Source organism: Triticum aestivum, chromosome 5D (genome assembly GCF_018294505.1).
Source record: "Triticum aestivum cultivar Chinese Spring chromosome 5D, IWGSC CS RefSeq v2.1, whole genome shotgun sequence".
NCBI lineage: Eukaryota > Viridiplantae > Streptophyta > Magnoliopsida > Poales > Poaceae > Triticum > Triticum aestivum.
Window position 1 is genome coordinate 91676293 of NC_057808.1, and position 26275 is coordinate 91702567.

General features: G+C 42.7%; 1 protein-coding gene across 1 annotated transcript; it reads left to right on the forward strand.

Moving 5' to 3' along the window:
• Nucleotides 1–22420: 22420 nt before the first annotated feature.
• Nucleotides 22421–25390, forward strand: LOC123124421 (uncharacterized). Its single transcript, XM_044545036.1, has 3 exons — nucleotides 22421–22814; nucleotides 23019–23110; nucleotides 23777–25390. Exon 3 carries the CDS (start codon nucleotides 23779–23781, stop codon nucleotides 25012–25014), a length of 1236 nt encoding a protein of 411 aa, XP_044400971.1. The 5' UTR covers nucleotides 22421–22814; nucleotides 23019–23110; nucleotides 23777–23778; the 3' UTR covers nucleotides 25015–25390.
• Nucleotides 25391–26275: the final 885 nt, after the last annotated feature.

Here is a 26275-nt window from a genome sequence, read left to right on the forward strand (position 1 = left end):
TGACTTCTGTGATGTTCTACTTTCCAACTCAGGAGAAGGTACAATTACCTCATCAAGTTCTACTTTCCTCCCGCTCACTTCTTTCGAGAGAAACTCCTTCTCTAGAAAGGATCCATTCTTAGCAACGAATGTCTTGCCTTCGGATCTGTGATAGAAGGTGTACCCAACAGTCTCCTTTGGGTATCCTATGAAGACACATTTCTCCGATTTGGGTTCGAGCTTATCAGGTTGAAGCTTTTTCACATAAGCATCGCAGTCCCAAACTTTAAGAAACGACAACTTGGGTTTCTTGCCAAACCACAGTTCATATGGTGTCGTCTCAACGGATTTAGATGGTGCCTTATTTAAATTGAATGCAGCCGTCTCTAAAGCATAACCCCAAAACGATAGCGGTAAATCAGTAAGAGACATCATAGATCGCACCATATCTAATAAAGTATGATTACGACGTTCGGACACACCATTATGCTATGGTGTTCCAGGTGGCGTGAGTTGCGAAACTATTCCACATTGTTTCAAATGAAGACCAAACTCATAACTCAAATATTCTCCTCCACGATCAGATCGTAGAAACTTTATTTTCTTGTTACGATGATTTTCCACTTCACTCTGAAATTCTTTGAACTTTTCAAATGTTTCAGACTTATGTTTCATCAAGTAGATATATCCATATCTGCTCAAATCATCTGTGAAGGTTAGAAAATAACGATACCTGCCGCGAGCATCAACACTCATCGGACCGCATACATCAGTATGTATTATTTCCAACAATTCTGTTGCTCGCTCCATTGTTCCGGAGAACGGAGTCTTAGTCATCTTGCCCATGAGGCATGGTTCGCAAGCATCAAGTGATTCATAATAAAGTGATTCCAAAAGCCCATCAGCATGGCGTTTCTTCATGCGCTTTACACCAATATGACCTAAATGGCAGTGCCACAAATAAGTTGCACTATCATTATTAAACTTATATCTTTTGGCTTCAATACTATGAACATGTGTATCACTACTATCAAGATTTAGTAAAAATAGACCACTCATCAAGGGTGCTTGACCATAAAAGATATTATTCATATAAATAGAACAACCATTATTCTCTGATTTAAATGAATAACCGTCTCGCATCAAACAAGATCCAGATATAATGTTCATGCTTAATGTTGGCACCAAATAACAATTATTCAGGTCTAAAACTAATCCTGAAGGTAGATGTAGAGGTAGTGTGGCGACGGCGATCACATCGACTTTGGAACCATTTCCCACGTGCATTGTCACCTCGTCCTTAGCCAATCTTCGCTGAATCCGTAGCCCCTGTTTCGAGTTGCAAATAATAGCAACAGAACCAGTAACAAATACCCAGGCGCTACTGCGAGCATTAGTAAGGTACACATCAATAACATGTATATCAAATATACCTTTCACTTTGCCATCCTTCTTCTCCGCCAAATACTTGGGCTAGTTCCGCTTCCAGTGACCAGTCCCTCTGCAGTAGAAGCACTCAGTCTCAGGCTTAGGTCCATACTTGGGCTTCTTCACTTGAGGAACAACTTATTTGCCGTTCTTCTTGAAGTTCCCCTTCTTCCCTTTGCCCTTCTTCTTGAAACTAGTGGTCTTATTGACCATCAACACTTGATGCACCTTCTTGATTTCTACCTCCGCAACTTTTAGCATTGCGAAGAGCTCGGGAATCGTCTTATCCGTCCCTTGCATATTATAGTTCATCACAAAGCTCTTGTAGCTTGGTGGCAGTGATTGAAGAACTCTGTCAATGACACTATCAACTGGAAGATTAACTCCCAGCTGAGTCAAGTGATTGTGGTATCTGAGTATATGCTCACTGACAAAACTATTCTCCTCCGTTTTGCAGCTATAGAACTTATTGGAGAATTCATATCTCTCAATCCGGGCATTTGCTTGAAATATTAACTTCAACTCCTGGAACATCTCATATGGTCCATGACGTTCAAAACGTCAATGAAGTCCGGGTTCTAAGCCGTAAAGCATGGCACACTGAACTATCGAGTAGTCATCAGCTTTGCTCTGCCAGACGTTCATCACATCTACACTACAAGAATGTTGTTGATCCATGATGACCCCAAACCTTCACAGATCGCTGCAAAACTATCACAAATGCCCATTGATGACGTTTTTGAAAACCATCATGTATTACCTGTCATAGATTGGTCTTCATGGTGGAAGACCGAAATCGATCAGCGCTGAGCCCATCCAGTTCGGGTCGGGCCTGGGCCCAGCCCGGGCTTTTGTGACAGACTCAACCCGTCACAGAATTTCATGACGTGGCGTGTGCATGGACATGACAGCCTACAAGGCCCATGTAGTGACCAGCCCAATCAGACTTTTGACTTCCGTTAACCTATTTCTTTCAGTCCTATTTGTTTTCTAAAGGTTTAGCCCATTACATGTTTCCTTCCATCCAGCCCATTAACAGCTTCACCTTATTCAGCCCATTGTGTTTTTTCAACTAGTATGCAATTATTGGGCCTGATTAACTTGGTCTTTATCTGCTAGTTAATTTCATCCCACCTATAGCGCATCACCCAGCCCAAAGTTTCAACTCATTGAGCCCATTATTTTTTAACACGATACACAAATTTAGGCTTGCTTATTTAAGTATGAATTCAGCCCAGTTCGGCCTGGTTAGCAAACCAATTCCAGCCCAGTTCTAGTCCATCATCAACCCAGCTCAAAACAGTAAAATATTGCTTCTAAACCATCAAAATGTTATATGAGTATATGAACAGTGATATAGGTTCTGATCCGACAACAAATCACACTACATATAAAATAAAGTTTCAACATCAGATGACAAGTGTTCTGATCCAACATAAATAGGAAACTACAATCACTCCAGTGCCACAATTACCTGCAGCAAAATGCATGCATTCATATCCATGAACAGAATGCATGCAGTTTGTAGCAGCAAAAGCATTGCCATATAGATTCCAACAAAAGCATGGCACTGATAACCCACAAGTATAGGGGATCGCAATAGTTTTCGATAAGTAAGAGTGTCGAACCCAATGAGGAGCTAAAGGTAGAACAAATATTCCCTCAAGTTCTATCGACCACCGATACAACTCTACGCACGCTTGACGTTCGCTTTACCGAAAACAAGTATGAAACTAGAAGTACTTTGTAGGTGTTTTTGGATAGGTTTGCAAGAAAGTAAAGAGCACGAAAATAAAGACTAGGGGTTGTTTAGTTAAAGACACAATAAAGTAAATATAGCGAGTGTGGAAAAGTGGTGGTAGGAGTTGTGAAATTGTCCCTAAGCAATTGACTAGTTTACTAGACCGATAGCAAGTTTCATGTGGGAGAGACCACTGCTAGCATGGCATCCCTTACTTGGAATTCTATGCACTTATGATTGGAACTATTAGCAAGCATCCGCAACTACTAATGTTCATTAAGGTAAAACCCAACCATAGCATTAAGATATATTGGTCCCCCTTCAATCCCGTATGCATCAATTTATATGCTAGGCTGAAGCTTCTGTCACCCTTGCCCTCCAATACATAGTCCTATCAACATACAACTAACCCTATGGTGCGATCTACGCGCGCGCTCATATGATGGGCACCAAAGGACAGCAACATAACCACAAGCAAATTAAATCAATCATAGCAATTCATCAACCACCGATAGGACAACGAAAATCTACTCAGACATCATAGGATGGCAACACATCATTGGATAATAATATGAAGCATAAAGCACCATGTTCAAGTAGAGGGTACATCGGGTTGCGAGAGAGTGGACCGCTGTAGATAGAGGGGGAAAGGTGATGGAGATGTTGGTGAAGATGGCGGAGGTGTTGGTGAAGATCGTGGTGATGATGATGGCCCCCGGCGGCGTTCCGGCGCCACCGGAAGGGAGGGGGAGAGAGCCCCCCTCCTTCTTCTTCTTCCTTGACCTTCTCCCTAGATGGGAGAAGGGTTTCCCCTCTGGTCCATGGTCTCCATGGCGTGGGAGGGCGAGAGCCCCTCCGAGATTGGATCTGTCTCTCTGTCTCTCTCTGTTTCTGCGCTCTCCTCTGCTGCCCTTTCACCGTTTCGTGTATATATGGAGATCCGTAACTCCGATTGGACAAAAACAGAATCAGTCTAAAACAGAACATTATGTAATAATCTGAACATTCACGCACTACAGCCAATGTTTCTGTCCTGCACCGTACAAACCAACAAGCATTGTAAACATCCTAAAGGCAAACCTTGGCACATTATTTTTATTTCTAAAATTTATAAAAGAAAACAACAGAAATAAATGACTCTCTAAAACTTCCGGGCTGTCTCCCTGGCAGCGCTTTCTTTAAAGCCATTGAGCTAGGCATTTAGTGCTCAAGTGGTGAATCCACCCGGATCCCAAGGTATATCAAAGCCAATTTTAATTAGCAATGATTTAGAATTTAGTAATGAGCACAAAGCAACATATATCAAGCAATGACGAAGTCTAACTGTCTTCCTATGTATCGGCATGTCATAGAAGAACAATTCATGTGCGCTAAGTAAAGGCCAATGCATAGTATAAACAGTTTCTTGCAATTTTATCGTGTTGGAAACATAGAGAGGTGGAGATATAGTTCCTCTCTCAGAATAATTGCAAGTAGGAGCAGCAAGCACATGCATATTATATTCATCAAAATCATCATGTGCAACGGTAAAAGGCAACCCATCAATATAATCCTTAATAAGTGCAAACTTCTCCGTTATACTGTAGTCGGGAGAATTCAAAAAGATAATAGGACTATCATGCGTGGGTGCAATAGCAACAATTTCATGTTTAACATAAGGAACTATAGCAAGTTCATCTCCATAAGCATCATTCATATTGGCATCTTGGCCACAAGCATAGCAAGCATCATCAAAAAGGGATATTTCAAGAGAATCAACGGGATCATAACAATCATCCTTCGGTACGCACGAAGGGAAATTAAACAATGTATGAGTTGAAGAGTTACTCTCATTAGAAGGTGGGCACGGGTAGCTAATCCGCTCTTCCTCCTTTTGTTCTTCGCTCTCCTCATGATCTTTTCCATCCAATGAGCTCACAGTTTTATCAATTTCTCCTTCCATAGACTCCTGCAAAATATTAGTCTCTTCTTGGATAGCGGAGTAGTCCTCATATATGGTTTAACATAGGCATTAGAAGATAATTATCATAGCAATATTTAAGTATGGCAAAAATTTCAGATTTGTAAAGAGTAGCACCATACTTTTCAATCAAAGAAGCAATTTCATAAGCACCCTTAAAAGCAAAAATATTCTTCAATTTGTTGAACATCATAGTAATTATAAACACCCTTAGCATACGAAGATACGATTCCATTATCACTAAACTCACATTGGTAGGGAAGGTGTTTCTTGGGATTTTCAGAACAACAAGTAAAATCATATATTTCACATAAATTCCAAGCATAGCATTGCAAACGATGAATTTGACCCAGTAAAAGTTTCCCTTTTTCAGATATACGGTGTCGCACATAACAAGCATGCTCATCTAAAGATTTGCCCTCAACTAAGCTAGTTGGGGTTTCAGCACGAGCACAAAGGGATCGAAGATGATCCAAGTAAAAAGCTTCAGCAGTGTGATAGATTTTGAGTGGTTCTTCAACCATTGGTTCAGTAGGTACAACTAATTTGTTTGGTATTTTGCGTTTCCTACCCATAACTAAAGATAGAAAACAACTAAGAACAGCAAATAAAAATTACTTAGTGATAAAGCAAACAAGCACACACGAGAATATTCACCCCACGCTATTGCTCCTCGGCAACAGCGCTAGAAAAAGGTCTTGATAACCCACAAGTATAGGGGATCGCAACAGTTTTCGATAAGTAAGAGTGTCGAACCCAACGAGGAGCTAAAGGTAGAACAAATATTCCCTCAAGTTCTATCGACCACCGATACAACTCTACGCACGCTTGACGTTCGCTTTACCGGAAACAAGTATGAAACTAGAAGTACTTTGTAGGTGTTTTTGGATAGGTTTGCAAGAAAGTAAAGAGTACGAAAATAAATACTAGGGGCTGTTTAGTTAAAGACACAATAAAGTAAATATAGCGAGTGTGGAAAAGTGGTGGTAGGAGTTGTGAAATTGTCCCTAAGCAATTGACTAGTTTACTAGACCGATAGCAAGTTTCATGTGGGAGAGGCCACTGCTAGCATGTCATCCCTTACTTGGAATTCTATGCACTTATGATTGGAACTATTAGCAAGCATCCGCAACTACTAATGTTCATTCAGGTAAAACCCAACCATAGCATTAAGATATATTGGTCCCCCTTCAATCCCGTATGCATCAATTTCTATGCTAGGCTGAAGCTTCTGTCACCCTTGCCCTCCAATACATAGTCCTATCAACATACAACTAACCCTATGGTGTGATCCATGCGCGTGCTCATATGATGGGCACCAAAGGACAGCAACATAACCACAAGCAAATTAAATCAATCATAGCAATTCATCAACCACCGATAGGACAACGAAAATCTACTCAGACATCATAGGATGGCAACACATCATTGGATAACAATATGAAGCATAAAGCACCATGTTCAAGTAGAGGGTACAGTGGGTTGCGGGAGAGTGGACCGCTGTAGATAGAGGGGGGAAGGTGATGGAGATATTGGTGAAGATGGCGGAGGTGTTGGTGAAGATCGCGGTGATGATGATGGCCCCCGGCGGCGTTCCCGCGCCACCGGAAGCGAGGGGGAGAGAGCCCCCTCCTTCTTCTTCTTCCTTGACCTTCTCCCTAGATGGGAGAAGGGTTACCCCTCTGGTCCATGGTCTCCATGGCGTGGGAGGGGCGAGAGCCCCTCCGAGATTGGATCTGTCTCTCTGTCTCTCTCTGTTTCTGCGCTCTCCTCTGCTGCCCTTTCACCGTTTCGTGTATATATGGAGATCCGTAACTCCGATTGGACTGAGACCTTCGCCGTGATTTTTTTACCAAAAATTAGCTTTCTTGCGGCCAAAGAAGGGCATCAACCGCCTTATGGGTGGCCCACGAGGGTCAGGGGCGCGCCCAGGGGGGCAGGCGCGCCCCCTGCCTCGTGGCCACCTCGGGCACCGTCTCGCGTGGATTTTTCTTCTGGAATTTTCCAAATATTCCAAAAATAAGCTCCGTCCGTTTTTATCCCGTTTGGATTCCGTTTGATATGGATATTCTGTGAAACATAAAACATGCAACAAACAGGAACTGGCACTGGGCACTGGATCAATATGTTAGTCCCAAAATAATATAAAAAGTTGCCAAAAAGTATATGAAAGTTGAATAATATTGGCATGGAACAATCAAAAATTATAGATACGATGGAGACGTATCAGGCACCAGCAAAAGGTCAAGTTTAGCGTCCATCTAGGCTTACAATAATATTGTGTTTCAATGACGACGCCTTACCCTGTAGATGACCTCGATCACCTCTGGCTTAGCAAAAGGTCAAGTTTAGAGTCCATCAAGGCTTGCTTCTTCATGTACTCCTCTTCTTGTCTGATCCTTGCTTCTTCTGATTCCTCTACCTTCTTAGTGAAGGTGTTGACAATCTTACGAAGCTCTGCATTACCTTTCTTCTCCGTTGCCAGTTGTGCTTCAAGGTTGGTACCACTGGTTCTCTCATGCACATGCTGGATCCCCACATTCTACAGAAACTTAGGCTTCTTGGTGTGCTGAGTGAGCACGTCAGATACAACCTTAGTCACAGAGATAGGTTGTTGTCCATCTTTGGTAGGTTGAGAGACTTTCTCTTCCATTTCAGTCCAGCAATGCAAGCAACAAACAAACATGGTTATGAGGTTATGGGACAGCTTTGCCACAAGACATAAAAACAAATGGGGAAAATCTAATCTAAGCACTAGGCGCCACTGTTTTACCACACGACGGCTCGCACAGGCCCATGCGCTACATCGCACGAGGAGGAGAACAGCGAAACATATTTTTCTTGTCGCTGCAGTGTAACTGCACAGGAATCTATTCTCTGCACTACTGCGCCTACACTTCTGAGTTGCTGACCCCAAAGGGTATTCTACAATGCTGCTACAGTAAATACCTGCACTGTTGTCCTACCGTGCTCTGCTGCAACATGTGTTGTGCAGAGTACTTTTTTCAACAGGCACACTTCCTATTAACTTGTAATCTAGGGATTACTTAACGTGGCAACAAGTACTTGGAACATACAAACTAAGCATTATTCAACTTGGCAACCGAGTATACCTAGTCTGGCAACTAACAATAATAAACTTTTTAGTAAATAAGTACTTTGTATTTCTGGAGTAAAAAAAGGACAAAAGCTCGCTGGTAAATCCACGACGACTTATATTTTGGGATTTTATGACGGTGAGGCAACATTTGTCATAAAGTCATCACCAGTTTTCAGGGGCCGTCGTCCTTTTGATGATCCATGATGGATCTATGCTGACCGTCACCGATGGAATACCATTGATGATGGTTTCTCAAACCGTCACCAAAAATCCATCATAGATTAACAGGTTTCTTGTAGTGCTGGCATTGCTCCTGTAGCGGGTTTGGCACCTAGCGGTGCTTCCAGGACGTAATTTTTCTGTGCAGCAATGAGGATAATCCTCAAGTTACGGACCCAGTCCGTGTAATTGCTACCATCATCTTTCAACTTAGCTTTCTTTAGGAACGCATTAAATTCAACGGAACAACAGCACGGGCCATTTATCTACAACAATATAGACATGCAAAAATACTATCAAGTACTAAGTTCATGATAAATTAAAGTTCAATTAATCATATTACTTAAGAACTCCCACTTAGATAGACATCCCTCTAATCATCTAAGTGATCACGTGATCCATATCAACTAAACCATGTCCGATCATCACGTGAGATGGAGTAGTTTTCAATGGTGAACATCACTATGTTGATCATATCTACTATATGATTCACGCTCGATCTTTCGGTCTCAGTGTTTCGAGGCCATATCTGCATATGCTAGGCTCGTCAAGTTTAATCCGAGTATTCTGCATGTGCAAAACTGGCTTGCACCCGTTGTATGTGAACGTAGAACTTATCACACCTGATCATCACGTGGTGTCTCGGCACGACGAACTGTCGCAACGGTGCATACTCAGGGAGAACACTTATACCTTGAAATTTAGTGAGAGATCATCTTATAATGCTACCACCAAACTAAGCAAAATAAGATGCATAAAGGATAAACATCACATGCAATCAATATAAGTGATATGATATGGCCATCATCATCTTGTGCCTTTGATCTCCATCTCCAAAGCACCGTCATGATCACCATCATCACCGGCTTGACACCTTGATCTCCATCGAAGCATCATTGTCGTCTTTCCAACTATTGCTTCTACGACTATCGCTACCGCTTAGTGATAAAGTAAAGCAATTACATGGCGATTGCATTTCATACAATAAAGCGACAACCATATGGCTCCTGCCAGTTGCCGATAACTGTGTTACAAAACATGATCTTCTCATACGACAATTTATATAATCACGTCTTGACCATATCACATCATAACATGCCCTGCAAAAACAAGTTAGACGTCCTCTACTTTGTTGTTGCAAGTTTTACGTGGCTGCTACGGGCTTAGCAAGAACCGTTCTTACCTACGCATCAAAACCACAACGATTTTTCGTCAAGTTTGCTGTTTTAACCTTCAACAAGGACCGGGCGTAGTCACACTCGATTCAACTAAAGTTGGAGAAACATACGCCCACTAGCCACCTGTGTGTGAAGCACTTCGGTAGAACCAGTCTTGCGTAAGCGTACGCGTAATGTCGGTCTGAGCCGCTTCATCCAACAATACCGCGGAATCAAAGTATGACATGCTGGTAAGCAGTATGACTATTATCGCCCACAACTCTTTGTGTTCTACTCGTGCATATAACATCTACGCATAGACCTGGCTCGGATGCAACTGTTGTAGAACGCAGTAATTTCAAAAAAAATCCTACGATCACGCAAGATGTATCTAGGTGATGCATAGCAACGAGAGGGGAGAGTGTTGTCCATGTACCGTCGTAGACCGAAAGCGGAATCGTTATGACAACGCGGTTGATGTAGTCGTACGTCTTCACGATCTGACCGATCCTAGCATCGAAGGTACGGCACCTTCGCAATCTGCACACGTTCAGCTCGGTGACATCCCATGAACTCTAGATCCAGCTGAGGTCGAGGGAGAGTTTCGTCAGCACGATGGCGTGAGGACAATGATGATGAAGTTACCGACGCAGGGTTTCGCCTAAGCACTACAACGATGTGAATGAGGTGGAAATCTGTGGAGAGGGGCACCGCACACGGCTAAACAATCAACTTGTGTGTCTATGGGGTGCCCCCTCCCCCGTATATAAAGGAGTGGAGGTGGGGAGGACCAGCCCTCTCTATGGCGCGCCCAAGGGGGAGTCCTATGCTACCTATTGAGCATGCGTTGGTTTTCCCTTGAAGAGGAAAGGGTGATGCAGCAAAGTAGCGTAAGTATTTCCCTCAGTTTTTGAGAACCAAGGTATCAATCCAGTAGGAGGTTACACGCAAGTTGCCTTATACCTGCACAAACAAATAAGAACCTTGCAACCAACGCGATAAAGGGGTTGTCAATCCCTTCACGGCCACTTGCAAAAGTGAGATCTGATAGAGATAATAAGATAAATATTTTTGGTATTTTTATGATATAGATTGGAAAGTAAAGATTGCAAAATAAACGGCGGAAGAAATAGTAAATTGGTAGGAAAATAATATGATGAAGATAGACCCGGGGGCCATAGGTTTCACTAGTGGCTTCTCTCAAGATAGCAAATTCTACGGTGGGTGAACAAATTACTGTCGAGCAATTGATAGAAAAGCGCATAGTTATGAGAATATCTAGGCATGATCATGTATATAGGCATCACGTCTGCGACAAGTAGACCGAAACGATTCTCCATCTACTACTATTACTCCACACATCGACCCATATCCAGCATGCATCTAGAGTATTAAGTTCATAAGAACAGAGTAACGCATTAGGCAAGATGACATGATGTAGAGGGATAAACTCGAGGAATATGATATAAACCCCATCTTTTTATCCTCGATGGCAACAATACAATACGTGCCTTGCTGCCCCTGCTGTCCCTGGGAAAGGACATCGCAAGATTGAACCCAAAGCTAAGCACATCTCCCATTGCAAGAAATATCAATCTAGTAGACCAAACCAAACTGATAATTCGAAGAGACTTGCAAAGATAACAAATCATACATATAAGAATTCAGAGAAGAACCAAATATTGTTCATAGATAATCTTGATCATAAACCCACAATTCATCAGATCTCGACAAACACACCGCAAAAAGAATTACATTGAATAGATCTCCATGAGAATCGAGGAGAACTTTGTATTGAGATCCAAAGAGAGAGAAGAAGCCATCTAGCTAATAACTATGGACCCGAAGGTCTGTGGTAAACTACTCACACATCATCGGAGAGGCTATGGTGTTGATGTACAAGCCCTCCGTGATCGATTCCCCCTCCGGCGGAGCGCCGGAAAAGGCCCCAAGATGGGATCTCACGGGTACAGAAGGTTGCGGCGGTGGAAATAGGGTTTCGTGGTGCTCTCGGATGTTTTCAGGGTATATGAGTATATATAGGCGAAGGAAGGGGGTCGGTGCAGCCACGAGGGGCCCACGAGGATGGGGGCACGCCTACCCCTTGGGCGCGCCTCCCTGCCTCATGGCCGCCTCGTTGCTTCCTTGACGTCCACTCCAAGTCTCCTCGATTGCGTTTGTTCCAAAAATAACTCTCCCGAAGGTTTCATTTCGTTTGGATTCCGTTTGATATTCCTTTTCTGCGAAACACTGAAATAGGCAAAAAAAAGCAGCAATTTGCATTGGGCCTTTGGTTAGTAGGTTAGTCCCAAAAATAATATAAAGTGTATAATAAAGCCCATTAAACATCCAAAACAGGTAATATAATAGCATGGAACAATGAAAAATTATAGATACGTTGGAGACGTATCAAGCATCCCAAGCTTAATTCCTGCTCGTCCTCGAGTAGGTAAATGATACAAACAGAATTTTTGATGTGGAATGCTACCTAGCATAATTCTCAATGTAATTTTCTTTATTGCGGCATGAATGTTCAGATCCGAAAGATTCAAGACAAAAGTTTAATATTGACATAAAAATAATAATACTTCAAGCATACTAACAAAGCAATCATGTCTTCTCAAAATAACATGGCCAAAGAAAGTTATCCCTACAAAATCATATAGTCTGGTTATGCTCTATCTTCATCACAAAAAATATTTAAATCATGCACAACCCCGATGACAAGCCAAGCAATTGTTTCATACTTTTGATGTTCACAAACTATTTCAATCTTCACGCAATACATGAGCGTGAGCCATGGACATAGCACTATATGTGGAATAGAAGGGTGGTTGTGGAGAAGACAAAAAAGAGAAGATAGTCTCACATCAACTAGGCGTATCAACGGGCTATGGAGATGCCCATCAATAGATATTAATGTGAGTGAGTAGGGATTGCCATGCAACGGATGCACTAGAGCTAAAAGTGTATGAAAGCTCAACAAAAGAAACTAAGTGGGTGTGCATCCAACTCGCTTGCTCACGAAGACCTGGAGCATTTTGAGGAAGCCCATCATTGGAATATACAAGCCAACTTCTATAATGTAAAATTCCCACTAGTATATGAAAGTGACAACATAGGAGACTCTCTATCATGAAGATCATGGTGCTACTTTGAAGCACAAGTGTGGTAAAAGGATAGTAACATTGTCCCTTATCTCTTTTTCTCTCATTTTTTTATTTTTTTTATTTGGGCCTTTTCCCTTTTTTATGGCCTCTTTTTTTCTCTTTTTTTTTCGTCCGGAGTCTCATCCCGACTTGTGGGGGAATCATAGTCTCCATCATCCTTTCCTCACTTGGGACAATGCTCTAATAATGATGATCATCATACTTTTATTTACTTACAACTCAATACTTAGAAAAAAATATGACTCTATGTGAATGCTTCCGGTGGTGTACCGGGATATGCAATGAATCAAGAGTGACATGTATGAAAGAACTATAAAGGTGGCTTGCCACAAATACGATGTCAACTACATGATCATGCAAATCAATATGACAATGATGAAACGTGTCATAACAAACGGAACGGTGGTAGGTTGCATGGAAATATATCTCGGAATGGCTATGGAAATGCCATAATAGGTAGGTATGGTGGCTATTTTGAGGAAGGTATATGGTGGGTGTATGATACCGGCTAAAGGTGCGCGATATTAGAGAGGCTAGCAATGGTGGAAGGGTGAGAGTGCGTATAATCCATGGACTCAACATTAGTCATAAAGAACTCACATACTTATTGCAAAAATCTATTAGTTATCGAAACAAAGTACTACGCGCATGCTCCTAGGGGATAGATTGGTAGGAAAAGACCGTCGCTTGTCCCCGACCGCCACTCATAAGGAAGACAATCAATAAATAAATCATGCTCCGACTTCATCACATAACGGTTCACCATACGTGCATGCTACGGGAATCACAAACCTTAGAACAAGTATTTCTCAAATTCACAACTAGTCAACTAGCATGACTCTAATATCACCATCTTCACATCTCAAAACATTTATCAAGTATCAAACTTCTCATAGAATTCTATGCACTTTATATGATAGTTTTTATTATACCTATCTTGGATGTTCATCATATTAGGACTAATTTTATAGCCAAAGCAAACTACCATGCTGTTCTATAAGACTCTCAAAATAATATAAGTGAAGCATGATAGATCAATAATTTCTATAAAATAAAACCACCACCATGATCTAAAAAGACATAAGCGAAGCACTACAGCAAAATTATCTAGCTCAAAAGATATAAGTGAAGCACATAGAGTATTCTAATAAATTCTGATTCATGTGTGTCTCTCCCAAAAGGTGTGTACAGAAAGGATTATTGTGGTAAACTAAAAAGCAAAGACTCAAATCATACAAGACGCTCCAAGCAAAACACATATCATGTGGTGAATAAAAATATAGTCTCAAGTAAAGTTACCGATGGACGAAGACGAAAGAGGGGATGCCTTCCGGGGCATCCCCAAGCTTAGGCTCTTGGTTGTCCTTGAATTTTACCTTGGGGTGCCTTGGGCGTCCCCAAGCTTAGGCTCTTTCCACTCCTTATTCCATAATCCATCAAATCTTTACCCAAAACTTGAAACTTCACAACACAAAACTCAACAGAAAATCTCATGAGCTCCGTTAGTATAAGACAACAAATCACCACCTTAAGGTACTGTAATGAACTCATTATTTATTTATATTGATTTTAAAACTACTGTATTCCAACTTCTCTATGGTTCATACCCCCCGATACTAGCCATAGATTCATCAAAATAAGCAAACAACACACGAAAAACAGAATCTGTCAAAAACAGAACAGTCTGTAGTAATCTGGATCAAAGGTATACTTATGTAACTCCAAAAATTCTGAAATAAATTTGAGGACGTGAGTAATTGTTCTATTAATCATCTGAAAAAAGAATCAACCTAAAATCACTCTCCAGTAAAAAATGGCAGCTAATCTCGTGAACGCTAAAGTTTCTGTTTTTTACAGCAAGATCATAAAGACTTCACCCAAGTCTTCCCAAAGGTTCTACTTGGCACAAACACTAATTAAAATATAAAACAACATCTAAACAGAAGCTAGATGAATTATTTATTACTAAAAATAAACAAAAATCAAGAAACTAAAATAAAATTGGGTTGCCTCCCAACAAGCGCTATCGTTTAACGCCCCTAGCTAGGCATAAAAACAAGAATAGATCTAGGTATTATCATCTTTGGTATGCAATCCATAAGTGGCTCTCATAATTGATTCATAAGGTAATTTAATTTTCTTCCTAGGAAAGTGTTCCATGCCTTTCCTTCATATCAATAATTGCACCAATCGTTCTAAGGAAAGGTCTACCAAGAATAATAGGACATGTAGGATTGCAATCTATATCAAGAACAATGAAATCTACGGGCACATAATTCCTATTTGAAACAATAATAACATCATTAATCCTTCCCATAGGTTTCTTAATGGTGGAATCCGCAAGATGCAAATTTAAAGAACAATCATCAAATTCACGGAAACCTAACACATCACACAAAGTTTTTGGAATCGTGGAAACACTAGCACCCAAATCACACAAAGCATAGCATTCGTGATCTTTAATCTTAATTTTAATAGTAGGTTCCCACTCATCATAAAGTTTTCTAGGGATAGAGACTTCTAATTCAAGCTTTTCTTCATAAGATTGCATTAAAGCATCAACGATATGTTTAGTAAAAGCTTTATTTTGATCATAAGCATGAGGAGAATTTAACACGGATTGCAACAAGGAAATACAATCTATTAAAGAACAATTATCATAATTAAACTCCTTGAAATCCGAAATAGTGGGTTCATTGCTATTTAAAGTTTTGACCTCTTTAATCCCACTTTTACCAATTTTTGCATCAAGATCTAAAAACTCCGAATCATTGGGACGCCTTTTAACTAAAGTTGACTCATCTCCAGTCCCATCATTATCAAGATTCATATTGCAAAACAAAGATTTAATAGGAGACACATCAATCACTTTTAGATCTTCATCATTATTATCATGATAACTAGAAGAACACGCTTTCATAAAGCAATCTTTTTTAGCACGCATCCTAGCGGTTCTTTCTTTGCACTCATCAATGGAAATTCTCATAGCTTTGAGAGACTCATTGATATCATGCTTAGGTGGAATAGATCTAAGTTTCAAAGAATCAACATCAAGAGAAATTCTATCCACGGTCCTAGCCAACTCATCAATCTTAGGCAATTTTTCTTCAAGCAAAGCATTGAAATTATTTTGCGAAATCATAAATTCTTTAACACTAGTCTCAAAATCAGAGGGCATCTTATTAAAATTTCCATAAGAGTTGTTGTAGGAATTACCATAATTATTAGAGGAATTACTAGGAAACGGCCTAGGATTAAAGTTTCCTCTATAGACGTACCAACGAAATTCACATCCATAGATTCATTATTATTCTCAATCAAAGTAGACAAAGGCATATCATTAGGATCAGAAGAAACACTCTTATTAGCAAACAATTTCATAAGTTCATCCATCTTTCCACTTAAAACATTAATCTCTTATATTGCATGAACCTTTTTACTAGTAGATCTTTCGGTGTGCCATTGAGAATAATTAACCATAATATTATCTAGGAGTTTAGTAGCTTCTCCTAAAGTTATTTCCATAAAAGTGCCTCCCGTGGCCGAATCTAAAAGATTTCTAGAAGCAAAATTCAATCCAGCATAAAATTTTTGTATGATCATCTATAATTCAAACCATGAGTAGGGCAATTACGTATCATTAATTTCATCCTCTCCCAAGCTTGTGCAACATGCTCATGATCAAGTTGCTTAAAATTCATAATATCGTTTCTAAGAGAGATGATCTTACGGGAGGAAAATACTTAGAGATAAAAGCATCTTTGCACTTATTCCATGAATCAATACTATTTTAGGCAAAGACGAAAACCAAGTTTTAGCACGGTCTCTAAGCGAAAATGGAAATAGCTTCAATTTAACAATTCATTATCCACGTCTTTCTTCTTTTGCATATCACACAAATCAACAAAGTTGTTTAGATGGGTAGCGGCATCTTCACTAGGAAGGCCAGAAAATTGATCTTTCATGACAAGATTCAACGAAGCAGCATTAATTTCACAAGATTCAGCATCGGTAATAGGAGCAATCGGAGTGCTAAGAAAATCATTGTTGTTGGTATTGGAAAAATCACACAATTTAGTATTGTCTTGAGCCATCGTGACAAACAATCCAACACACAAGAACACAAGAAGCAAGCGAAAAGAGGTGAACGAAAAAGAGGGCGAATAAAACGGCAAAGGTGAAGTGGGGGAGAGGAAAACGAGAGGCAAATGACAAATAATGTAATGCGAGGGATAAGCGTTTGTGATGGGTACTTGGTATGTCTTGACTTGACTTGACTTGGCGTAAGCCTCCCCGGCAACGGCGCCAGAAATCCTTCTTGCTACCTCTTGAGCATGCGTTGGTTTTCCCTTGAAGAGGAAAGGGTGATGCAGCAAAGTAGCGTAAGTATTTCCCTCAGTTTTTGAGAACCAAGGTATCAATCCAGTAGGAGGTTACACGCAAGTCGTCTTATACCTGCACAAACAAATAAGAACTTTGCAACCAACGCGATAAAGGGGTTGTCAATCCCTTCACAGCCACTTGCAAAAGTGAGATCTGATAGAGATAATAAGATAAATATTTTTGGTATTTTTATGATATAGATTGGAAAGTAAAGATTGCAAAATAAACGGCGGAAGAAATAGTAAATTGATAGGAAAATAATATGATGAAGATAGACCCAGGGGCCATAGGTTTCACTAGTGGCTTCTCTCAAGATAGCAAATTCTACGGTGGGTGAACAAATTACTGTCGAGCAATTGATAGAAAAGCGCATAGTTATGAGAATATCTAGGCATGATCATGTATATAGGCATCACGTCTGCGACAAGTAGACCGAAACGATTCTGCATCTACTACTATTACTCCACACATCGACCGCTATCCAGCATGCATCTAGAGTATTAAGTTCATAAGAACAGAGTAACGCATTAGGCAAGATGGCATGATGTAGAGGGATAAACTCAAGCAATATGATATAAACCCCATCTTTTTATCCTCGATGGCAACAATACAATACATGCCTTGCTGCCCCTGCTGTCACTAGGAAAGGACACCACAAGATTGAACCCAAAGCTAAGCACATCTCCCATTGCAAGAAAGATCAATCTAGTAGGCCAAACCAAACTGGTAATTCGAAGAGACTTGCAAAGATAACAAATCATACATATAAGAATTCAGAGAAGAACCAAATATTGTTCATAGATAATCTTGATCATAAACCCACAATTCATCGGATCTCGACAAACACAGCGCAAAAAGAATTACATCGACTAGATCTCCAAGAGAATCGAGGAGAATTTTGTATTGAGATCCAAAGAGAGAGAAGAAGTCATCTAGCTAATAACTATGGACCCGAAGGTCTGTGGTAAACTACTCACACATCATCGGAGAGGCTATGGTGTTGATGTAGAAGCCCTCCGTGATCGGTCCCCCCTCTAGCGGAGCGCCGGAAAAGCCCCAAGATGGGATCTCACGGGTACAAAAGGTTGCGGCGGTGGAAATAGGGTTTCGTGGTGCTCTCGGATGTTTTCAAGGTATATGAGTATATATAGGCGAAGGAAGGAGGTCGGTGGAGCCACGAGGGGCCCACGAGGGTGGGGGCGCGCCTCCCTGCCTCGTGGCCGCCTCGTTGCTTCCTTGACGTCCACCCCAAGTCTCCTGGATTGCGTTTGTTCCAAAAATAACTCTCCCAAAGGTTTCATTCCGTTTGATATTCCTTTTCTGCGAAACACTGAAATAGGAAAAAAACAGCAATTTGCACTGGGCCTTTGGTTAGTAGGTTAGTCCCAAAAATAGTATAGAAGTGTATAATAAAGCCCATTAAACATCCAAAACACATAATATAATAGCATGGAACAATCATCAATTATTGGTAGAGACGTATAATCCTACTCCCGGTGGGAGTAGGTTCCCCCCTTTCCCTAGTTGGAGTAGGAGAAGAAGGAAGAGGGAGAATGAGAGAAGGAATGGGGGGGGCGGCCCCCACCCAATTCGGATTGGGCTTGGAGGGCACGCCCTCCACCTGGCCGCCTCCTCCTCTCTCCCACTAAGGCCCAATAAGACCCATTGACTCCCCGGGGGGTTCCGGTAACCCCCCCGGTACTCCCGTAAATGCCCGAACTCACCCGGAACCTTTCTGATGTCCAAACATAGCCTTCCAATATATAAATCTTTATGTCTCGACCATTTAGAGACTCCTCGTCATGTCCGTCATCACATCCGGGACTCCGAACAACCTTCGATACATCAAAACACATAAACTCATAATACCGATCGCCATTGAATGTTAAGCGTGCGGACCCTACGGGTTTGAGAACTATGTAGACATGACCGAGACTCGTCTCCGGTCAATAACCAGTAGTGGAACCTGGATGCTCATGTTGGTTCCTACATATTGTACGAAGATCTTTATCGGTCAAACCGCATAACAACATACGTTGTTCCCTTTGTCATCGGTATGTTACTTGCCCGAGATTCGATCGTCGGTATCTCAATACCTAGTTCAATCTGTTACCGGCAAGTCTCTTTACTCGTTCCGTAATGCATCATCCCGTAACTAACTCATTAGTCACATTGCTTGCAAGGCTTATAATGGTATGCATTACCGAGTGGGCCCAGAGATACCTCTCCAACAATCGAGTGGAAAATCCTAATCTCGATCTATGCCAACTCAACAAACACCATCGGAGACACCTGTAGAGCGTCTTTATAATCACCCAGTTACGTTGTGACGTTTGATAGCACACTAAGTGTTCCTCCGGTATTCGGGAGTTGCATAATCTCATAGTCATAGGAACATGTATAAGTTATGAAGAAAGCAATAGCAACAAACTAAACGATCATCGTGCTAAGCTAACGGATGGGTCAGGTCAATCACATCATTCTCTAATGATGTGATCCCGTTCATCAAATGACAACTCATGTCTATGGTTAGGAAACTTAACCATCTTTGATTAACGAGCTAGTCAAGTAGAGGCATACTAGTGACACCCTGTTTTGTCTATGTATTCACACATGTACTAAGTTTCCGGTTAATACAATTCTAGCATGAATAATAAAAATTTATCATGATATAAGGAAATATAAATAACAACTTTATTATTGCCTCTAGGGCATATTTCCTTCAGTAACATACCGATGACAAAAGGGAACAACATATGTGTTTTTATGAGTTTTTGTGTTTTTATGTACCGAAGGTAGTTCGGAGTCCCGGATGTGATCACGAACATGACAAGGAGTCTCGAAATGGTCAAGACATGAAGATTGATATATTGGAAGGTTATGTTTGGACACCGGAATGGTTTCGGATGATTACCGGGGGGTTACCGGAACCCCCCCCCCCCAGGGGGTCAATGGGCCTTCATGGGCCTTAGTGGAAGAGAGAGGAGGCGGCCAAGAGGTGGGGGCGCCCCCCCAAAGCCCAATCCGAATTGGGGAGGGGGGCCGGCCCCCCTTTCCTTCTTCCACTCTTCCCCTTCCTTCCCCCTCCTAGTTGGACTAGGAAAGGGGGAAACCTACTCCTAGTAGGAGTAGGAATCCCCCCCCCCCTTGGGGGCGCACCATGAGGTCGGCCGGCCCCCTCCTCCCCTCCTTTATATACGGGGGAGGGGGGCACCCCATAGACACACAAGTTGATTCTTAGCCGTGTGCGGGGCCCCCTTCCACATATTTCCACCTCGATCATATTGTCGTAGTGCTTAGGCGAAGCCCTGCGTGGGTAACTTCATCATCACTGTCAACACGCCATCGTGTTGACAAAACTCTCCCTCGACCTCAGCTGGATCTAGAAGTTCGAGGGACGTCACCGAGCTAAACGTGTGCAGATCACGGAGGTGTCGTGCGTTCGGTACTTGATCGGTTGGATCGCGAAGACGTTCGACTACATCAACCGCGTTACTTAACACTTCCGCTTTCGGTCTATGAGGGTACGTGGACACACTCTCCCCGCTCGTTGCTATGCTTCTCCTAGATAGATCTTGCGTGATCGTAGGATTTTTTTTGAAATACTACGTTCCCCAACAAGTTTCATATGCACAATACTAACTTATGATACTACCACTTCAGGAGGTCTTAGGGTATAATTCTTAGCATGCCATTGTAGGCAGAGGTAAAATAACAACTACCTACTCAAAGCAACACTGTAGGAAACATCTGATAGCAGATAAATAGAGCCTAAATCATAGGCAAAGTTAAGTTAATGCTTCTTTGGATTTCTGGTGGTAGAACTATAAAAAACTGATAGTAGATAAATAGAGCTTAAACCTAAGATAAATTTTAGTACATAAATAAAGATGAAAGACCTTTTTTAACCAGGGCATACAATTTGCCTCCTCTGTTAATTAAGAAGAGAGTAGAGTTTTACAACCCCACCCATAATTTGTTTGACTCCTTCCACATACCAAGGCTAACACAAAGGCAAAGCACGACCAAAATTGTCGGTGTTGAGCACCCCAATTCCACCATACTCATACATGCGACAAACGGCCTGTCAATTGACCTTGCACTTTGCACCGGTAGCCTTATCCGATACAATGAATTCTTTTGATTCAGGTGGTAGAATTGCATCCTAGAACTACCTTTTTCTCCACTAGCAAAAACATGAGCACATTACTAGAAATTGCAATTATTTAACCAATATGGTGCATTATGTGACTTATGCAAGATTTAAAATAACAGACTATACGACATCCAAATCAGTTACAACGACACTAAATCGCGCTTTAGCGATCCTACGTTAGCCAATTCTGCATGGATCAAACCTGGCCATATAGACCTGGCTGACACAACATGGCGCAACCCCACTGTAAAACGGAATGGCACGGCGCGACCAATATCGGCCCTTTTATAGAAGGGTTGTGCCATCCGGCCTGAAAACTTAGCTTTCAAAATTAGAACAACACGGCATGGCTGCAGGCCGGCCCACGCTAGAAAAGTCAAAATAGCCCTAAGAAGGCCAAAACATGTTCATAAAAGCTCAAACAACCCCAAAAAGGTCCCACAGTTAAAAAGGACCATGTCGTACCTAACCTTAAGGCCTGGCCTTGGGGATCGGCCTTGTTCCATGGCAGACTAACTGTCGGCCCAGACCTTTTAATCGTATACTTGGCTGAAAATCCATGCCCGCGGGCCGACCCGCGAGGCACGGGCCATATGGCTAGCTTTAACATGGAGGCAGGCAGACCCGGCCAGATGGGCCGACACGGCACGACCCATCGAGGCACGTCTAATACATGGGGCATGTCGTGCCGGCACTCGTGCCATGCTTCTTAGCCCACACACGACACAACAAGGAAACAGGCCGGCCCGCCGACACGTTTGGCCCACTAGGCCGTCTGATTTTGGACTGTTTTTTGGGCCTATTTTGGCTCTTTTGGGTGGCTAATTTATAAAAAATTCTAAAAATATATAAAAAAGTAATTTTTTTAGGGAATATAAAAAAGTAAATGGGTCGTGCCGTCCTGGCACTTGTGCCGAGCCTCGCGGCCAGGCACAGCCCGATTATAAACGTGCCGGGTCAGGCCCATGGTGGGCCAGACACGCGGGCTATCAGGCCAGCACGCCAGGACCGGGCCATTTGGCCACCTTTGGAGGCAGGCCACCACGTGTTTCACTGGTATGTCTAAAAAAAAACGTGTTTCACTGGGCAATAAGTAACCGTCCGATGGTGCCTGGTGTCCCGATCCCAGCCGCAAAATCCATCTCTTCCTCCTCTTCCAAATAGCCTTCGCCTCCGGCTCTCCGCCCCTCCTCTGCCCCCCAGCCCCAGAACACCCGCTCAGGCAAAGCCGGCGACTCCCTCCCCCCTCTCACACGCCCGCGACGCCTGAATCAATCATGAACATGGTACTGGGACCAGTCCACATTCCTAGCCCTCCGTCGGCTATAAGTACCCCAGGCCACCACCAGCCGCGCGCATTTCCGGTCTCACACACCCGCCAGGCCGCCAGAGAGGGGTACCGCCGTGCCGTACCGGTGGGAGGGGAGGAGGAGGCCACCGCGGAGAGGCGCACGGGACTAAGCGGCGACGCTCGACGATCCCGTCCTCTCCGGGGAGCTCCTCGATCTGCAGCTGTTCGAGGTGGGTTCCCGAGCTCAGTTGCCTCGCTTACTGGTTCTGGACTGATCGGCGTCGCTGGCTGGCGAATCTCTCCGATTCCTCACTGAATTTGATCGAATGGCGTCTCTGGTTTCGGAATTCGGGCGGTTTAGTGCTTGCTCCTGGATTAATCGCTTGTGTTTGCTTCTGCTGCGTTCTAATCCGTTTCCTGCAATCTCGTTTCAGCGATCAAGCCCTTCCCTGCATTCCCTGAGCAATCCGAAACCGCGCCGCCCTCCTCTCACGCGGGTTCACGAGACAGGAACTCGAGCCTTCAGGTAATAAATCCCATTCCATCCCACGAATTTCTGACGCCTTCTTCCGTTTCCTGCAATGTGTGATCAAATGCCGTCTCCGTGTTTGTGTAAATGCTCCAAAGAAGCAACAACTTGTGAGCTGAGCGTATCATTGTGTGCTGAATGTGGCGTATCACTGTGTCCTTAGTTGCTGCGTAGTTAAACTTAAACCCCGTGATGATGTGAGAATTTTCACATGTTGTTGCAACTTGTCATTGCTGGCGCATGTTATTGTCTTCCCTCAAACTATCACATCATGGCTGGTTGTTTCACAGTGCTTTTAAAAAAGCAGCATCTTATAAACTATTTTGCCCCACTAAAACCTACTTGTGCTTTTGATTAATCTGTCAGGGAAGACTTCAGTTCGGACTGTAGATTATGATTCAACTCCCCTGTTGTTTACAGACATGCGGTTTTTTTTTCCTGAATAGTAGAGGCAAATTTATTGCTTCCTTATGCTTCGGTAGTGGTGGTGGAGCAGTTCTGTAGTTTTTTTCAGTTAGATGCGATAGTTTATTTTGATGCATATGGTGTAATGTTCTAATGCACTTTGCCTTGCGCTCCACATGTTGTGGAAAAAGATTAGTGAGTTAATGTTCAGTTCATCTCTCTGTGTTCTGACTTGGTGCATCTTTGTAATGGTTTTAGATATGGCACCACGAGGAAGACCTCCGAAGCATGTGTGCAACAAGTGCTATAAGAACTTTCCTTCAGGGAGGGCTCTTGGAGGCCACATGTCACTCCACTGGCGCAAAGTGAAGCAGCCAAAGGGAACACCAAGCCCTCCTGCCACTGTTGTCGACTTGAATGTGTCGCTGCTGAGTCCAAGTGATGAGGAGACTTTCCTGCGGTCCTCAGGAACACAATGCCAGCTGTGCTCAAAGGTGTTCTCTGCCTGCGATTCTCTGAGGAAGCACATGAGAGAGCACAGGGAGAAGAACGTCTTGAGTAAGCCCGCCGAAGAAGCAGCTGGGCTGATGGAAGCTCGGGTCATTGCTGGTGGTGGCTGCAATGTCCTGTTATCCCCTGTGAAGCGCAAGCGGTCAAAGAGGGGGGTACCACCACTCAAGTTCAATGAGATGGATGCTGCAGCCTCTCTCCTGCTGCTTTCAGAGCATTCTAGCAAGATTTCAGCTTATGAAGATTGCTATACAGAAGTTATGGACAGTTTTGCCCCCAATGTGTCGAAGGATGTGAAGCTGAATGCTTTTGATCATCAACTGGTTCGATCTGCTGAGTTCAAGAAGCCGAAAGGTTGCAAGTGTTCAGCTTATGATATTTTCTATGGGCAATGTGTTAAGGACAACAACTTGATCCCCAATGTTGCCAAGGAAAAAACTTCGATCCCTAATATTGCCAAGAATTCAGCTTGTGAGGATTGCTTTGGACAATGTGAGAAGGACAGCAGCTTGATCCCAAATGTTGAGCTGAAGGAAAGAAGTTTGATCGCCAATGTTCCTGAGAAGGACAACACTTTGATCTCCATTGTTCTTGAGGAGGTAGAGCTGAATGTGCTTGATCATGTGCTGGCTGGAGATGCTGAGCTTAGGAAGAAGCAAAGAACTGACAATTCAGTTGAGATGAAGCGTGCTGATCTTTCAGCTGCAGTGAAGGTCAAGAGGCACCAGTGTAATGCCTGTGGGAAGTCATTTGGGTCAGGGTCAGCGTTGGGAGGCCACATGAGGTGGCACCTTCCTAGATCCAATGATCGCCGTCATGGGTTCGCCGAAAGCCCTGATTCTGTTGCGATGAAAGAGCAAAAGCAGAAGCTTGAATTGGACACCAAGTTTCTTGATCTCCAACTTCCAGGTCTCACTGACATCACTATTTTCTCGGGCTTGAAATCTGAACCTGAGCCGTGGCGTGTTGCAAGCAGCGTTCACTGAGCCAATGCCGATGCACACTGTTGTCTGAACTGCTACAGTCACTTCACTTTTGTGTATAGTCAATCAGCCTGATGGCAAAACTTCCAATTTGTCCATTTGTAAATAGTCACAAGCTTTGCACTGATCCTGCTCTTTACCGGCAAATTTTCGTGGCAGTAAAGGCCAAGGATCTTATGCAGTTGCTTGGTTGGTGCACAGTACAGCACCTTTGCTCAGTTGAATGCACAAGCATGAGATTGTGTCATTCTAGCACTAACTAATGATCTGGAGTTGCCTAACTGCCGTATGCTTCCTCCTTGCACACATTTGTGTCTGTAAATGTTCATATCTTGAAATGGTTCTGCAATAAAAGAGAAGCTGGTCAGAGTTTTTCCAATTTGTTACTGTATTTGTTTGTTCTGTTGGTTTTTGGATGTGGTAGCAAGAAATAACTAATCACTGCTCTGATTGTCACTGTCGTGGCACTGTCAATGTCATGCATTATGGCATTGGTTTTTGTGTTCAATTGGTTTCTTGTGAATGAGGCATTCTGCTATGCTCCCTGGACTGAAAATCTGGATTTGCAGTTGTCTGTGCCAAGTTTCCTTTATGTTGTTTGCTTGCATTTCCTATGTGGTTTGCTGCAGTTTCTCCATCTTCCACTTTTTGGTGGTTTCTCGCTGAAACTCTGCCTGTGTGCAGCTGATGGTAAGTACAGTGATTCTGCCGTCCCTAATCTGGTTCTGGGTTCTGGTCGTGGATGCATGTCTGATATTCCAGTCCCAGATAGACTAACTGTATTTGAATATTTTCAAACACGGAGATCTTCCGCGATGGATTTGTCAATGCGCACAGAGCCATTTCTTCCTTCGCAAGAGTGTAGAGCGTACTGCGGCATGTGTGATTTGGGATCCATTTCATGTTTTTGTGATGTTCCAGTGTGTTAAGCTTAATGTATAAGTCCGAACTAATTGAAGGGCTAGACAATCCACATGTATACTTCAACACCCCTTTCATGTGTGACGCGGAAAGTCAACACATGAATAGGCTTAAATGTATGGCTCAAAGAGGCCTATCCGTGGATACAGAGGGGGTAACCATAATTTTTGAACCAACACAACCAAAAGTCCGAACTGATGAAAAATGCAACAATCCACATATACACTTCAACACAGTGCTTTTAGCTACAGAGACTGTAACACAACTGTGTGCCTCCCTTCTATGTCACTTCATTAAGTCCGACGACTAGGGATGAAATGACAAATAAACGGCGCCCACAAGT

Bases quoted from the DNA above. Each gene is read 5' to 3' on its own strand.
- LOC123124421 (XM_044545036.1), top strand. From the start codon at position 23,779: ATGGCACCACGAGGAAGACCTCCGAAGCATGTGTGCAACAAGTGCTAT.